At 39.0% G+C, this 17,416-nt stretch overlaps 1 protein-coding gene across 1 annotated transcript in view; it reads left to right on the forward strand.

Annotated features, from left to right (window-relative positions):
• The window catches only part of LOC137877917 (uncharacterized protein C14orf132), a 53,373-nt gene extending 49,094 nt beyond the window's left edge, over window positions 1-4,279 (forward strand). The window contains exon 2 of the mRNA XM_068718103.1: window positions 1,211-4,279. Coding sequence (XP_068574204.1) covers window positions 1,211-1,447 — 237 coding nt within the window. The 3' untranslated portion in view covers window positions 1,448-4,279. The remainder of the gene's footprint in view (window positions 1-1,210) is intronic.
• Window positions 4,280-17,416: the final 13,137 nt, after the last annotated feature.

Genomic DNA, 17,416 nt, shown 5'->3' on the forward strand with positions numbered 1-17,416 from the left:
CTCATTTGAGCAGCAAGTGCATCACAGGATGTGTCATGTCATTATTCACCACCAGGGGCCAATGAACAGAGAGCAGCAGAATGCTTTCTAAACAGTGTTTTTCCCTGTGTGAGGGAAGACCGGAGGTATGTGTGTGTGTGGTAACGTCTTTGTGTGTACATGAGAGAAAGAGGGGGGGATGAGAGGGAGTGAAGGCGAGCAAATGAGCAAGCAAGACAGCATTTTTGTGTTCATTCCTCCGAGGTATTTTTAGCATTGTTTTTCAACATCTTCATCAAAGTCTGTTTTCCAGTCTGAGCGTGGTACAGGTCTCTCATGCATTTCTCATCGTCAATCATACCCATAATCACACACAACCACACACACGTAAAATACTCTCTCTCTCTCACACACACACACACACACACACACACACACACACACACACACACACACACACACACACACACACACACACACACACACTAAAGCATTCAGTTGCTTGAATGGCTAACCTGCACAGGGTGCCGAATGTCCCAAGCAATAAATAATTTTCACTTGCCACATCTGAAATACATGCAGCGGTTGTGGGCGTCATCGTTTCTAAACTTATCCGTTTACGGCCATCCACACAAATATGCTCCCCAGAGTTTTCAAACTTATCCGTCCTCAGGAGTGTTTCCAAACTCCTCCGTTTTCGGTGCTCGAAAACGTCGGCATAGTGTGGACGCTCAGCGTAAACGTAGCAAAACATATGCGTTTTGAAATGGAAACGGAGTAGTGTGGATGTAGCCTAAGTCATGTCGAACTGGATCTGATGTTTTGAAGCTGTCTCCGTAGGTCTACTGCAAGGAGCAACATTCTGAGGAAGAAATACTGAATTCTTGATTTAAAAGATTACTTAAGATATTTGTTTTGATTACTAAAAGTAGTCAAATTTGAATATAGTCCAAAAGTACTGGAACCAGGATCATTAATATCCTGCCACTACATAAGGTTTTAAATGTGGAATGTTACACCCCCCTACACCCTCAATCTCCTTGAAAAAAATCAGAGGACATGTCCTCTGTGTCTTAAGTAGCTACAGCCCTAATAGGAAAAGCAAAACCTGCATGAAAAGACAGATGTCCAATGTCTTACTTCTCTCCGTATACCCTCTCCTTCAAATGAAGGTTGACAAGAAGTGACAAAATTTAAACTTTTCTCTTTACTTTTTCTCCTCCTCTCCTAGATCCCAGTCATGACGGGAGCCTTCATGGACTCCTCGCCCAATGATGATTACAGCGGCGAGCACTCGCTCTTTAACTCCTCGGCCAGTGTCCACGCCACTGCCTCTGCCGCCTCGGTACACGGTCAGCAGGATGAGTCGCAGTCCATGTCTAGCGATGCCATCTGGCTATGGATCGCCATCATCGCCACCATCGGCAACATTGTGGTGGTTGGGGTTGTCTACGCCTGCACTTTCTGATGAATATATGCTTACAAAGACAAACTCGCACACACACACATACCGAGTTTTGTGGAAATCTGGACCCCTGAGTGAGGCAACACTTTGTAGACAGACACTTTCTCTCTCTATCTCTCTCTCTCTCCCTTGCACTTGGCTTTTGGATCAGTTTGAGCCCCTAAGGGTGTGGAAGTTGTGATACTAGACAATGACATATAGACTGCTATATTTCTTCATCAGAGGGGAAGACTGTGACTTGCCTGCATTCATCAGCACCAAGCTTTTTTTGGATGCTTCAACTGGCAGTTTGAAAAGAAGCGTTTGTGTTCGACAGCTCTTTAGTTAAAAACAGAAACATCAGACCTGCACTCTCAACCAAAATTCAAAGGAACATGTTTCTTTCTTTTCAGCTAAGTTTGTTTCCATGTTTCTCCTCAGACAACACCCTCATTATAATGCAGAGATGAGAATGGAGATTAAATGGGGCTTAAGATTCAGGTTGATCCAGGCCATCTTAAACATCTACCAGGTAGCTGCTTAGCAATTGAGGTCACTGCTGTTTAATTATGCGGGAGATGGTGAGTTTTAAAACATTAAGAAAGTGGTGGGATTATGTTCATGCCAGGCAGCCCTGAGGCCCTGAACGTTGGAGCTCATTTAAGGATTCATTTGTAGATAAAACATGGTGTGATCATCAGTGTATATAGCATCTAAACAATTTTACTGACAGGAAACAAAAAACAAACATCTTTAAAATCTCATAAAAATGGTTAATGCAATGCTAACTCAATTATACGCAATGAATGACTTTATGATTAGATAAGTGGTGTAAAACTAAGTCAACCCCTTTGAAATGGATATTCTTATTGTCAAAAACTTACAGTAATATTCACCAGGGATTTGAAGAAAATCTAATTGTATTCTTATGGTCTGTTGAGTCATGTTTAGATATTATCTACAGATGTTAACAAAATGCAATTAAAAGCACAAATTGAATCGCAAGATGACGTAGCCTACTTAACTGACTGCACCTAATTATTTTTTGTAGTTTGTTTATTTGTTTTTTCAAAGTACAGCTTGTTTAAAAGTATTTATTATCACTCAAAATGAATACTGTGAACAGGGCAGGGCAGATTGGAAGAATGGTAAATGTATGTGTTCAAAAGTAATTTAACACTGACCATATCCGTAGTGAACTTTGTGATAAATGTATGCCAATGTGAGGAGGGAGAGGATGCCACATTTTTAAATGAAATGTAGTCATATACAGTATTAAGCTGTCCCTCTAAATTTGTCACTGTTTAGTAAATTTGCTTTGTGTTACTGGGGAATCTGGAGGCAGCTGTCTCCATGGCAACTAATCCTTGTCCTAATTGGACGCAACTTTACTCTGAGACTCAAGAATCAACCTGCAGCCACTAATGCAATTTGTGCTCTTTATTCTGAGCTGTTAAAAATTGCTTGCACACAAAGAAAATCACAGCAAACGTTACACTGCATTAACACAAATATGACATCTGGAAACCATTAATTGTGCTTTGCTAACACTGTTTTATTTACATTTGTTTTAAGAATGAAATAGGACCATAGGACAACTAATAATAATGTTAATAATTTTGTTTTTTGTTGACAAACTGACTGACCTATATATTTAGACACAGAGAGAGAGAGAGAAATAGAAAGAGGGTATTCTTTTTTTTCAGCAAACTTATTTCTTCTGGGATTTAGGAGTAAATACATTTTTATGCTTTAGGTTAAAAGATATTAACCTGTCTTGTAAACACAATACTGTACATGTTCAAATGCCCATACACTGCGGATTACAATACTAGCTTACTGTATCAACTGTACCAATGTAGTCTTATTATGACTTCTGCAATGTTCAAAGAAGGACTTTTCAAGACGGTTACTTTTAATAAATGGTTGATGTAGAAATACTGTATTTAGACATGTTGTAAACCACATACACAATGCTCCTTTTGTAAAGACATATGCTGCTAATACAATTTCTGTAATAATGCATTTTAGTTTTTCTCTGTTGACAAAAGAGGCACAGAAACAGTTCATCTAGACCTTAAGTGTCAAGTGAAGAATTATCACTGGAAACAATGTTGGCTAAATGCAAACTTCTGGCTTTGTTCACAGTGCTTGGTCATGTGAGAAGGTGTTTTAGCTCTATCTTTTCTCTGCCTGAATCACCTGGCAATGATCCTGGTGAAGCCAACCCACTGAAAGACAGCAACAGTTGCTGCTAAGCCATCAGGTGAGGTTGATGCTAAACTTAGATGGCACCATCTGTCATTTTGACACAGGCACAAGTTGTTTAGAAACCACCAGGATGTAATCCTCTGTGGACCCCTGCTCCCCTCCATCTCTCTCTGTCTTCATATTTGTTTTGCTGAACCAACAGACTGTGAAAGAAGTTAAACATACAGTGGTAAAATGATGCAAGATGGTTTTACCTACTCAAAGAAGTTGAATGTTCTTATGTGCAAACATCCGCATGCTAACATGTTTAACAAGGTATAATGTTTACATTCACCATCTTAGTTGGTAAGTAGGGCTATACACAAAAGCACAGATGAGATTGATGGGAATTTCATTATCACAGGTATGTGTGCATATTTTGTGGTCATATTTTAACTTGATGGTGGCAGGAGATAAAAAGTTAAGGGATCACTAAAGTAAGGACAATTTATCCTGAGGGGAACATGAATGTTTCTACCAAATTTTCTGGGAATCCATAGATGTTGAGAAGTTTCACAGAATCGATTTTGACCAGTTGATGACCAGTTGATGACTAAAAACCTCAATATGGTAAGACAATGTAAGATGGTTTAGTCTATTTCCAAAAAATAAATGTTTTTTTTATTTTTTGATACATTTGTCCAGTAAGTTTGAGATTCACTTCAAGCCAAAACTACTGGATGAATGATAAAGTAGTCTAACCTTTCTATCATGACTTTACAACTTACTGAGATCAATAGCATCACAAGTGATTTTATAACTGTAACAGGTATATGCTGAGTGGCTTACTTCCAGAAGTTAGTGGTTGCAAATTCCTGTCATCCTGGGAAGAAGTGATGTCAAAATTATTGGGAGATCACATTCATAATTCCATGAAACTGCTCTGCTCTTCCTTTATGCCACCTTACAGACTGAATCAGCCCTTTTGATACTGAAAAAGCAGCTTGCTTTCATAATATGTCGATCAGTTTCCTTTAAATTTGCCACGGACCTCTCTCATCCCCCTCAGCAGAGGAGATAGAGCTGTAAATTAAGTCGGCTACAGACGATCCTTGAACAACATTCACATTGCTTCCGTTGCTTGTTGTGCTTTTCCTCTTTATCCGATCAAGCGACTCAATTGTTGGGAGTCCCAGGGGCGTTGCCACAGCCGACAACTCCGAGAGGCCAGGGAGTCACAAAAAATCCCTCAGAAAGAGCAGGGTAAAATGGACAACTATTGACCTTGCCTGGTCTAATCTATGCTAATGCATAGTAATCATTAGACTTTCAGGTGATGGTTTGTGAGAAATCCACAGTGGCTAGACTTCATTTATATGGTCTATGCGAGAAGAAGCTGGCCTTGCCTGTGAATAATAGATAATGTCGTTAATTTAAAGCCAGGATGAGATTAATCGGTCTGAAAGTATGAGGAGAGGAAAGGAGAGAGTGTGAAACAGGAGAATGTAAGGAGAGGTTGTCTTCTCCTCCTCTGTTGCCCTCGAGTCTCACAGGATGTAACACTTCAACCCAACTCCTGTCCAGTCGAGAGTGACAGCTTGGTGATGAGGTGCGGGGTATGCTAGTATATGCTTAGACACATCTTGTCAAACTGTCACTTCAGAGACATATGAGAACGTACATTATGGGCCTATACTTATCCAGCGCCTTAACAAAGGCTATACAATATCTACTGTACATTTATACAATGTGTCTCATAAATATGCCCACAACAGCAAAGTCTTATATGTGACAAAGCATTGCAACAGCAAGAGGAGAGAGGATGTCTATTACATCATGCAAGTGTCTGTGCTCACACTATATGAGGGTGTACAGTATTGGTTCTTTTTGCTCTCATTAGTTCTTATTTCACAATAATGTCTCACTGATTATAATATAATTGGACCAGCTTTTGATCACTCAACTATCTCATGAGATGACATCATTAATTTAGAACTCAAAAAACAAGACCTTAAAGCAGTTCCATGCCTGGATGGTTGGGTGAATTTGTATAAATAATTCATTAACGAAAGTTGTAGCATTTAGGAGGATATTTTTGCAGAAATGGAATATAATATTAACAGCTATGCTTTCTTAAGTGTATAATATCCTGTAAATAAGATTTGTTATGTTTTTGTAACCTAAAAATGAGACGTTTATCAACATACGAAGCGGGTGCCATGTTTCTACAGTGGCCCAGAAAGGACAAACCAAACACTGGCTCTAGATAGGTCCATTCACATTTTCATGTTTTTACATTGACTGTGGTAGTCCTCCTCCAGTAAAACACAGTTGTAATAATACAAAATGTGTCTTCATAGGAAACATCATAATGGTCGACAAATTATTCTAATAAAAAAAATTGAAAAGTCTTTATGTGCTTACGACAACATTACAGTGCGTTATAAACTATTTCTAAATGTCTATAGGGTAGCCCTACTAGATATGGGGGTTACAGTTAAGAGTTTTTGTTTTAAGAATGGGACTGCAGAAAATATATGATCAATACATTTCCCTTCTCCATGCACCTTTGAAGAAGGTGACGTTGCGCCAAATAATCCACCTATTAATTTTGGATTGCTACATACTTCATCATATGCTAACAGAGCTGACAGAGCTACCTACAGCGCTGTCCCAGAAGTTGACAGACTGCACCAAACATTCAAAAAGTTGGTTTGGTCTATTCAGGCTCTAAATTGATTTTAGAGCTTTCTAACTTTTTTACCTCACCAGATGCATTAGACACATTAGACATTTTTTGGTAATGATGTTGTAGCCAACAGTCAGTCAATAAGATACTGTTGTGCAGCAGGGACCTGAGGTCAAAAGTGTAATGGCTCTCCCCAGGTAAATGAGCTCATTGCAGCAGACCACAATAGAGCATAATAGAGATACATTAGTTTGCTTCAGGTCAATTAATTTGTTTCTCTGACTCAGTTTTCTGATTAAGTTGTTATCAGAATCAGTAATGGGCTTTTGATCACAATGTTTCCGGCTTGAGGTCAGTTTTGAGGAATAAAAAAAGAGTACTTGTTACCATCCGATCAACAGCCTGCCTCCACTCCACAACATATTTGTTGAATTCTGATCAAAACAGGCACCGATATGACACAAGATATCAGAGCGCAACATGTATCTTACTGTGTTTGCATCAACTGTAATCACCTCCGACGTTGGAATGATAGATGTTTCTGAGCGCACAAGCAGGATGGAGTTTTATTTTGTGGTCCGATGACGACGTGAGTAACTGACAGCTGTCATCACACTAACAGAGACTTTACAGAGATTTCACCAACTGGCTTTGTACCTCTTGGTAACATACAAGAGGGAAGATAGGGTAGTGAGAAAATAATTTTAGGTTGGCTGCTACCATGGAAACAGCAGGCTGTAATGGTTTTGGACAGCATCTTTGGCTTGTGGCAGCCACTTCTGGACCTTGATTTTGTTTGTTTCTATCTTGGGTTTTCTTCTTTCCACTTTTCTTTCTCACTCTAATCTCTAATGATGCTGCTCATTACAGATGCTAGTTAATATAGCTAATAACCTCTGATGAGGAGCTCACAGAGCAGCACCTTCAATTCTGACTAAGCAGAACGATTAAACAAGATGATAAGCCCTGTGAGCATCCTGCAGAAATTGACACCGGGTAGTTAACTGATAATGTGCATTCTCAATAAAATTAAATTTGTTAATTTCCCTCATAATTGAAAGCTTACCCACTGATTAATTGGCATTTGTTAGGACACAAGATGCAGGCAAAATATAAAAGAAATCATATAATCCACTGCATTAAGCTTTCTATTCTACCACCAATTGCATTGGATGGTAAATAGTGTGCCATGTGCAACAGAGAACAGAGAGTCTTTAATGCAATCCCGGGGGCTCCACCACCCACTGACAGTGCTGCAGCCTCGGTGAAAATGCTTCATTACTGTTACTCCATGATGGGAGCTCAGCATCACCCGTCATCCAAAAGGCAGGAGCCCTATTCTTTTGATTTAGGATGGCTTACTCTCTCTCTCTCTCTCTCTCTCTCTCTCTCTCTCTCTCTCTCTCTCTCTCTCTCTCTCTCTCTCTCTCTCTCTCACTCCTATTAGGTGAGAAGAGAGACAAAGTCTAGCTCTCTGCCTGTCATCTCATATCGAAAACATCCTTAGAAAGAGAAGGCATTTTATGAGGAAGCTGCCCTTTGAACAAGATGGATACAGCGCTGCCCACCTGTGCCCTGAGCTAATTCTCGAACATATTAAGCTTGTTACAGTTATTATTTTCGTATATAACCTTCATTTTTATCAAGGAAGTTGATATAGAGCAGAGCAATGGCGGGAGATTCAAAATACCAGGGACGCGCGGTCGTCATCATGAAAAGTAAATAAATATGAATATTTCTCTACTGATCTGTGCTGTAAATGTAATTTCTGTATGATTCCAATCATTTCAAGCATTTTTATGATAAAAATTGCTGAATTTGCGCATGTCCTGTTCAAACAGAGATGAGACACGCGAGGTGAGGCAGCGACGAGCTGTGCCTCATCTCAGATTGCGCAATCCCTCTGTTACGTGTTGTGTTTTCTCCCCTCCTGCCCTTTCTTTCTCTCTCCCTCAGTTCCCTATTTAGGTGTCAATCAGTTGATTGGGTTCCACCTGTGGGGGCCGGTCGTGCCGCTCAAAGGATTACACCCCCTGCAGGCTGGCCAATCGACAGAGGGAGAGCCACAGATAAAAGCAGGAAGACTCAGGAGTTCAGCGGGTTCTTCACTTCACATTTTCTGTCAATGCTGAGAGTTGGATTTGTTAGACTTTGTGGTGAGAGGTTGCGGACAGTAGGTGAGTCTGGGGTACCCTGTACATTGGCAAACACGTAGTTGACTTTCTGTGTCTAGATACACTAGGCTTATTGGGCAGTGCCCCATCTGTATTTGATTTTGGTCGAGTACTGTTAGATAAGCTAGAGCAGGGGTTCTTAACCTTTTTGACCTCGGGGCCCAACTTTTCAAATACAAAGTGGCCCGGGGCCCATTCAAATATTAACACTGTATTGGTTTAACTAATTGATCTCACTCTTGGTTTGATTTGTATTCAATAACAAAATCAAATTCACTTACAGTTTAACAAGCAAAAACCTTGTCAAATAAATGACATGATACAATGTGATCATCACATTTATTTATCATGTTTATGTAAACCTGCATACAACAAGACGCCCAACAGGCTAACAATTCATGGAACAAATCAATGTAATACAAGAACAAATTTAAAGGCTCAAGTCAGGCTTATTAACACAAAAATAACAATTAGATTTTACTACAGAAAAAAAGGAGGGACTCTCAAAAAAACGAAGAAAAAAATGGAAATTTGATAAATATGTGGTAATAAAATACATTCAAAATAATAAGTTTCAAATTAAACTAGAAAATTTTGCAAGAAATTTTGACAGTGTGGCTTCTACTGCCCGAAGACGTCGCAATATATACGCACACGCTGATGTTACCGGCAGTATCGTTGAGGTTTGATTGAGATAATGCTTCTCTCTTTTCTGCATTTTAGATTCATACTCTTGAAAAAGTTAAACCAAGTTAAAGCTGACGCTTTTATTTTGAAAACTTACCGGATGCTCTATCCCTTATCGGTGTCTGACTTCCTGCCTGGGTCGATCTGCTCTGTGTTAATTGACGCGATAAACCTGAGCCTTGGGCTCTCGCACGCCCCCTTCATTGAGGCAGAGTAGTGTTTGCCTCCCCTTAATGTCAGATCAGCAACACTAAATATGTTCTACACAGACGTGAAATACAGTACCTATTATATGGAAAGAAAGGACATAATAAAAGTGTCTACAAATATTACAGTGTGTGCAGGAATGAGACAGCAAAAGGCATGCGCTCAACCCAGTTTGTGAGGGATTCACAGTCTGAGGTGAGGAACAGCTGGTCACTGCCTCACCTCACTGTTTCCTCTCTGTTTGAACAGGACATGCGCTAATTCAGAGATTTTGATAATAAATGTTTGGAATAATACAGAAATTACATTTATAGCGCAGATCAGTAGAAAAATATTAATATTTATTTTATTATAGCATTATTTGTTTTTTATTTTTATTTCATCATCACACCCTGACCGCACGTCCCTGCGTAGAGCTCTGGGTGAACACAGATGGCTACAGTTTGTACTTCCTGATTCAACAACAACAGGACGTCAGTGATGACAGGAGGAACATCGCCCCAAACGCGCCGCCCCAAACGCGTCGCCCCAAACGCGCCGCGCAAAATTCGTGTCACTGCAGTCTCATCGTGTCTGTGCAAAGACTTTGTATGTAATCTCATCACGCGAATAATTCGCCCTGCGATCGGTGTGAACACAGCTGGCAGCCTCGTGGGGAGGGGAGGGGGGAGCTGCGCTCATGTGATTGCTTGAAAATGAGGCTGACATCTGATTGGCTACAGATAGGTCCATGTTAAAAAAAACGTATTTGTGAATCCGGCCAGGCAGGGGAGTCTCAAAAAACCCACCAACAAATGTGAAGAGATCCACAAACAAATACACACAAATCCACAAACAAATAGAAAACATCCACATACAAATGCAGAAATATATTTGTTCTGCGTGCATTTGTGAGTCACATTTATTTGTAAATCCTTCTGTAGACAGACAGACAGACAGACAGACAGACAGACAGACAGACAGACAGACAGACAGAGTCACTGGTTGCCATGGTGACGACGCAGGGCCTGGAGAGTCTGTGAGTCTGTTTGTTTATAAACATCAGTAATTAGCTGAATTAAGAACACCTGTGAGCTTGGCAGACTTTTCATGAGAAAACACTGGAAAACACCTGTCAAACAAATGCACTTTATACCAAAACCATGAGTCCAATCAATAAAATAAGTGCACCGTGAGAGAGATAAGACTCTGCCGAACGCACTGGTATGTTTTTTATGTTCATAGTGTTATAAATGTGAGCGCCAGCGCAAGTTACAAAACTGGTACCGTCTGCTTTCTTTGACAAATTTCTTTTCTGATTTAACATGGGGTCTAATGGGGCAGTCGGTTGGAATTCATGTCGCTCCACGGCTGTTTGAGCCAAATGTGTAAGTCCGTTGGATTCCATAGACACTTTGTTGCGACCAGCACAACATTTCCAAGCTTTTTGGCCAAAAATGGTGTATAAAGAGTAACAATTGTGGGAATGGGAGCAATTTGTTTGGAAAAATCACAGAACATTTTCCTGCTCTGCTTCACTCTGACCGTGATGTCATCACTCTAGCACTTAACGAGCTGCGCAATACACACCCATTATAAAATCTGAAACAGACCCAAAGTTTTGCTGAAACTAAATCGGTGACTTCATGAAAACTATGCTAGCTAGCAAAATGTCCATTTGGCTCAATAACGTCCATCAATTTGTCTATGTTTTAAACTTTGAATCATGTTTCTACGTTAAAGTATGGCTGGTCAATATGGGTCCAAAGTTAAGTGTTTTTTTTGCTTTCTTCACGCCGAAATCCCATTCAAGTCAATGGGCCGATTTTTCATCGTAGATCGCGATTTTCGGGGAAACCGCTGGACGAATTTCTTATAAAAGTCATAGCTCACGATTCCCGATCAAGCCGCACGTGTTGAATTACTTTTTGAGCAGGTGTTGGCAACGCTGTGGGACTAGTTTCGCGGCAAACTCTGATGTGGAAGATGGAGAATAAGAATAACTAGAAAATGCATTTCCTGCTGAAAATGCGTTGGAATGCTGAAAGCTGAAATGAATTGCAAAAACATTGCTGAAAATACAGAAATGAGAGACTACCTGTCTGAAAAATGTTGAAGCCCGAAAGCATTTAAACTGCACTGCTGAAAACCCTTCTAGTTGAAACGTCTAACTATGGTGTCAGTAGCTGAAAATATGAGAAAGAAGAAGGCTTTGAAAGTTGAAGTTTAACAGGATTTGAAGATTTTCTCCATAGATATCTTATTCAAAACAAATTGCAAAAAGTTTAATAATTCAAAAATGTAGATTTCAAAAGTCATATCACCCTCTCCTGAAAGAGCTGAAAATTTTGATATTTGAATGGTTTCTGTGGTTTAAACAAAGTGTAGTAGTAGTGATATTTGTAGTAGTAGTAGAAGTTGTAGTTGTATTAGAAGTATTGTTCAAAGTAGAAGTATTAGTAGCAATAGAGATATTTAAAGTAGTAGTAGAAGTTGTAGTTGTAATAGAAGTATTATTCGTAGTAGAAGTATTAGTAATTCAAAGAAGTAGTGGAAGTAGTCGTAGTAATAGCTGTGGTATTGGTTGTTGTATTTAATATAACAGTAGTAGAAGAAGTAGTCGTATGAGTAACAGTAATGACAGTAATTGAAGTAGCAGTAATAGCAGTAGTAGAAATACTAGTAGCATTCATACTTTTAGCTGTAGTAGTAGTATTAGTATTGGTAATAGCATGAATAGTAGCAGTAGTAGTAGCAGTTGTAGTATAAGTAATAGTAGTACTGGTAGTATTAGCAGTAGTGGTAGTAATAATTGCAGTAGTAGTAGTAATAGTTGCAACAACAAAAGTTGTAGTAGAAGTAGTATTAGTAGTATGAGTAGCAGTAGTAGTAATACTAGAAATATTAGCAGCAGCAGCAGCAGTAGTAGTAGTTGTCGTAGTATTAGTAAGAGCATTAATTATTTCAACAAAAAAAGCCTCATTTTGAGCTTAATGTTTAAATACAGTTAATCCATGGGGCTTTTATTTTGAAAGGGTGGGGCTGGGTGGGTTAGACAGGAGGAGAGGAGACTGAATCATAATGTTAGATAAACACAAACAGGTTATTAAATGACAGGCTTCATCAAAAGCATTTCAGTTGGAATTCATTCGGTGGGGCTTGTACTTTAAAATGGTGTGTGCGTGTGTGTGGGGGGGGGGGGGGTCCTCTAAAAGTCTCTAATACCTGAATGACTGTATAAGAGAGACACACGCAGAGAGAGAGAGAGACACACGCAGAGAGAGAGAGACACACGCAGAGAGAGAGAGAGACACACGCAGAGAGAGAGACACACGCAGAGAGAGAGAGAGACACACGCAGAGAGAGAGAGAGAGACACACGCAGAGAGAGAGAGAGACACACGCAGAGAGAGAGAGAGACACACGCAGAGAGAGAGAGAGACACGCAGAGAGAGAGAGACACACAGAGAGATAGAGAGACACACCGAGAAAGAGATACACACGCAGAGAGAGAGAGACACACCGAGAAAGAGATACACACGCAGAGAGAGAGAGACACAGAGAGATAGAGTGAGGCTTGTGTCTGTGAGTCTGTGTGTTTATAAACATCAGTAATTAGCTCAAGTACGAACACCTGTGAGCCTGGCTGCCTTTTCATGAGAAAAGACTGGGAAACACCTGTCAAACAAAACCCCAAAAACCCCATAACCATAGCCCCTATTGCTCCAATATTAATACTGGAGAGGGAGGATGACTTGAAGAACAGATCATGCGAAAATTGTGTCTGTAGTGTAAAAAAAAGTGGCTTCAATGGCAATTTAGAAATGGGGTGCGGTTGTCTGTGTAAGACTTTTTTGAAGTACGTTTTAACATTGGGGTCTATGGAGGAGAAAGTTGGTTTTCCTCTCAAGTAAAGGCTTTTGTGCCAAATGTGTACATCTGTGAGATTCCACAGTCATATGTCTACAAGGACAAGATTAGCTACGTTTCCATCCAAAAATTATGCATGTAGAGTGAAAATTGAGGAGTCAGTCGCAAAAGACAAATATTTTTTTCACAGGAATCTCAAGCTTCTCTTCACTCTACCGATGACATCACGCACTCTAAGCTGCGCAATACACACCCATTATAAAAGCAGAAAAGGACTGAAAAACACATAAAAGCTAAATTGCTACAGCTCAAAAAGTATAAAAGATATCAAAATGATTATAACATACAATCATTGATCAGGGTTTTCTCAACATTTGAAAGTTTAAATGGTGTCTGTAGCTGAAAGTATGAGGAAGTAGAATGATCTGAAAGTTGAACAAGTTTAAGAGGATTTGAAAAGTTTCTCCATAGACATCCCATTCAAAAAAAAAATTGCAAAATGCTTAATAATTAAAAAAGTTGAAAGATTAGAAACATAAAAAGACATAGCACCCCTCTCCTGAAAAAGCTGAACATTTTCATATTTGAACGGTTTCTGTAGCTTAAGAAATGTGGACGTTATTAAGTGCCAAAATACGTACGGAAGAAATAGTTGAAGAATAAAGATTCGAAGAACAATACTTGGAATGCTGAATCAGCATTCCAACAATAATAAGCCCGCAGGATTACAGTCAGTGTGCTTTGGCACAGGCAGTATTACTGCCTTGTGCCACAAAGCCACACTGAATAAGCCCGCAGGATTACAGTCAGTGTGCTTTGGCACAGGCAGTATTACTGCCTTGTGCCACAAAGCCACACTGAATAATAATAATAATAAGCCCGCAGGATTACAGTCAGTGTGCTTTGGCACAGGCAGTATTACTGCCTTGTGCCACAAAGCCACACTGAACTAGAAAATGCATTTCCTGCTGAAAATACGTAGGAATGCTGAAAGCTGAAAGCTGAAATGAATTGCAAAAACATTGCTGAAAATACAGAAATGAGAGAGTACCTTTCTGAAAAATGTTGAAGCCCAAAAGCATTTAAACTGCACTGCTGAAAACCCTTCTAGTTGACACGTCTAACTATGGTGTCAGTAGCTGAAAATATGAGAAAGAAGAAGGCTTTGAAAGTTGAAGTTTAACAGGATTTGAAGATTTTCTCCATAGATAGCTTATTCAAAACAAATTGCAAAAAGCTTAATAATTCAAAAATGTAAAGATTATAAATATGAAAAGTCATATCACCCTCTCCTGAAAGAGCTGAACATTTTGATATTTGAATGGTTTCTGTGGCTTAAAAAATGTCAGCAGTAGTGATATTTGTAGAAGTTGCAGTAGAAGTATTGTTTGAAGTAGAAGTATTAGTAGCATTAGAGATATTTATAGTAGGAGTAGAAGTTGTAGTTGTAGTAGAAGTATTATTAGTAGTAGAAGTATTAGTAATTCGAAGAAGTAGTAGAAGTAGTCGTAGTAATAGCTGTAGCAGTGGTTGTTGTATTTAATAACAGTAGTAGTAGTAGAAGTAGTAGTATTAGTAATAGTAATGGCAGTATTTGAAGTAGCAGTAATAGCAGTAGTAGAAATACTAGTAGCATTCATACTAATAGCTGTAGTAGTATTAGTACTGGTAGTAGTATGAATAGCAGCAGCAGCAGCAGTAGTAGTAGTAGTAGTAGTAGCAGTTGTAGTATAAGTAATAGTAGTACTGGTCGTATTAGCAGTAGTGGTAGTAATAATAGCAGTAGTAGTAGTGGTAATAGTTGCAACAGCAAAAGTTGTAGTAGAAGTAGTGTTAGTAGCAGTAGTAGTAATACTAAAAATATTAGCAGCAGCAGTAGTAGTAGTTGTCGTAGTATTAGTAAGAACATTAATTATTTCAACAAAAAAGCCTCATTTTGAGCTTAATGTTTAAATACAGTTAATCCATGGGGCTTTTATTTTGAAAGGGTGGGGCTGGGTGGGTTAGACAGGAGGAGAGGAGACTGAATCATAATGTTAGATAAACACAAACAGGTTAATAAATGACAGGCTTCATCAAAAGCATTACAGTTGGAATTCATTCGGTGGGGCTTGTATTTTAAAATTGTGTGTGTGTGTGTGTGTGTGTGTGTGTGTGTGTGTGTGTGTGTGTGTGTGTGTGTGTGTGTGTGTGTGTGTGTGTGTGTGTGTGTGTGTGTGTGTGTGTGTGTGTGTGTGTGTGTGTGTGTGTGTGTGTGGGGGGGGGGTCCTCTAAAAGTCTCTAATACCTGAATGACTGTATAAGAGATACACACGCAGAGAGAGAGAGACATACAGAGAGATAGAGAGACACACGCAGAGAGAGAGAGACATACAGAGAGATAGAGAGACACACAGAGAGAGAGAGAGAGAGAGAGAGAGAGAGAGAGAGAGACACACGCAGAGAGAGAGAGAGACACACAGAGAGATAGAGAGACACACAGAGAGAGAGATAGTCATATGTCTACGACAAGGACAACATTAGCTACGTTTCCATCCAAAAATGATGCATGTAGAGTGAAAATTGAGGAGTCAGTCGCAAAAGACAAATATTTTTTTCACAGAAATCTCAGGCTTCTCTTCACTCTAGCGGTGACATCACGCACTCTAAGCTGCGCAATACACACCCATTATAAAAGCAGAAAAGGACTGAAAAACACATAAAAGCAAAATTGCTACAGCTCAAAAAGTATAAAAGATATCAAAATGATTATAACATACAATTATTGATCAGGGTTTTCTCAACATTTCAAAGTTTAAATGGTGTCTGTAGCTGAAAGTATGAGGAAGTAGAATGATCTGAAAGTTGAATAAGTTTAAGAGGATTTGAAAAGTTTTGCAAAAAGCTTAATAATTAAAAAAGTTGAAAGATTAGAAACATAAAAAGACATAGCACCCCTTTCCTGAAAAAGCTGAACATTTTCATATTTGAACGGTTTCTGTAGCTTAAGAAATGTGGAAGTTATTAAGTGCCAAAATATGTACGGAAGAAATAGTTGAAGAATAAAGATTAGGATAACAATACTTGGAATGCTGAATCAGCATTCCAACAAATATAGCCTTATAATAATAGTTGTAGTAGTAGTCTTCATTTTTGCATGGCAGAACCAGAAGTTGTTTTTCATATTTGTGACAAATGAACAATAACAACAGTCCACACATTGGGCTCTCGGCTCTGCCTCGTTACCTCCGTTCACAAAGCTGTACTTAATGAAGTCAGGATTGTAAATTTAGACTTTTCGGGGGGTTTGGCACCACTTTCGTCTTCATTTTTTTGTTTTAAATTAGTGCTCGGCAACGATTACAATTTTTAATCTCATGATTTTCTGCGATTAATCGCATTGTTATGCGCAATGTTCAATAATGAATTCAAAAGTAGTGTATTGTGCAGTTTTATTTTAAAAGTACTGCTATATGAATAAAAGTACAATAACATTTGGTTTGCACATTTTAAACAAATCAGGTTCTTTTTAACAGCAGTATTCCTTTACACAGTTGTTAAAATATAGTTATAATGATTCTGATAATAGATATTCAGCCGGTGTTCACTACTTTATTTTCATGTTTGTAATAGATGTAATTTGAAATATACATCTTGAAAACTGCAAACCTATCTGTCATGTTTTTTATGTTTGTTAAATTCTCAGTAGAATAACTAAATGATATGCTTATTATACATATTCCAAACAAAACAACTTTAAAAAATCAAAAAAAGTAATTTAAATGAATTATTTCTTTTTTGCTTTTTTTTGGTCAGAAACATATGCAATGCTGAGTACCGTGTAATATGTGTGGTATTTGCAGTGACGTGAGGTTCGTGGCTGGTGAGGCAATGACACTACATAAGTCAGATTTACAAATATATGAACCCAATAGAGTAGCTTAATTCACCATTCAATTGCCAGCTTGCACATTGACTACTGGTTGTTTTTCATATTTCATATCAGCATTATTTACACACACATGGGTAATGTACATATTTGATTCCACCGGGAGCGTGTGCGCCGCGATCTGCCCCACCGACCTGCCCCACCGGGAGCGTTTCAGAAGCGGAGCGCTCGCGTGCACCACCCGCAAAAATCGTGAGATTCCGCGATAATCTGTGTAACAACCACGGATGTATAAAGAGAACAACAAACACATAAACGGTTACTTTACCT

This window comes from Cebidichthys violaceus, unplaced genomic scaffold (assembly GCF_023349555.1).
Source record: "Cebidichthys violaceus isolate CVI_PGR_0920_01 unplaced genomic scaffold, fCebVio1.0.p SCAF_22, whole genome shotgun sequence".
NCBI lineage: Eukaryota > Metazoa > Chordata > Actinopteri > Perciformes > Stichaeidae > Cebidichthys > Cebidichthys violaceus.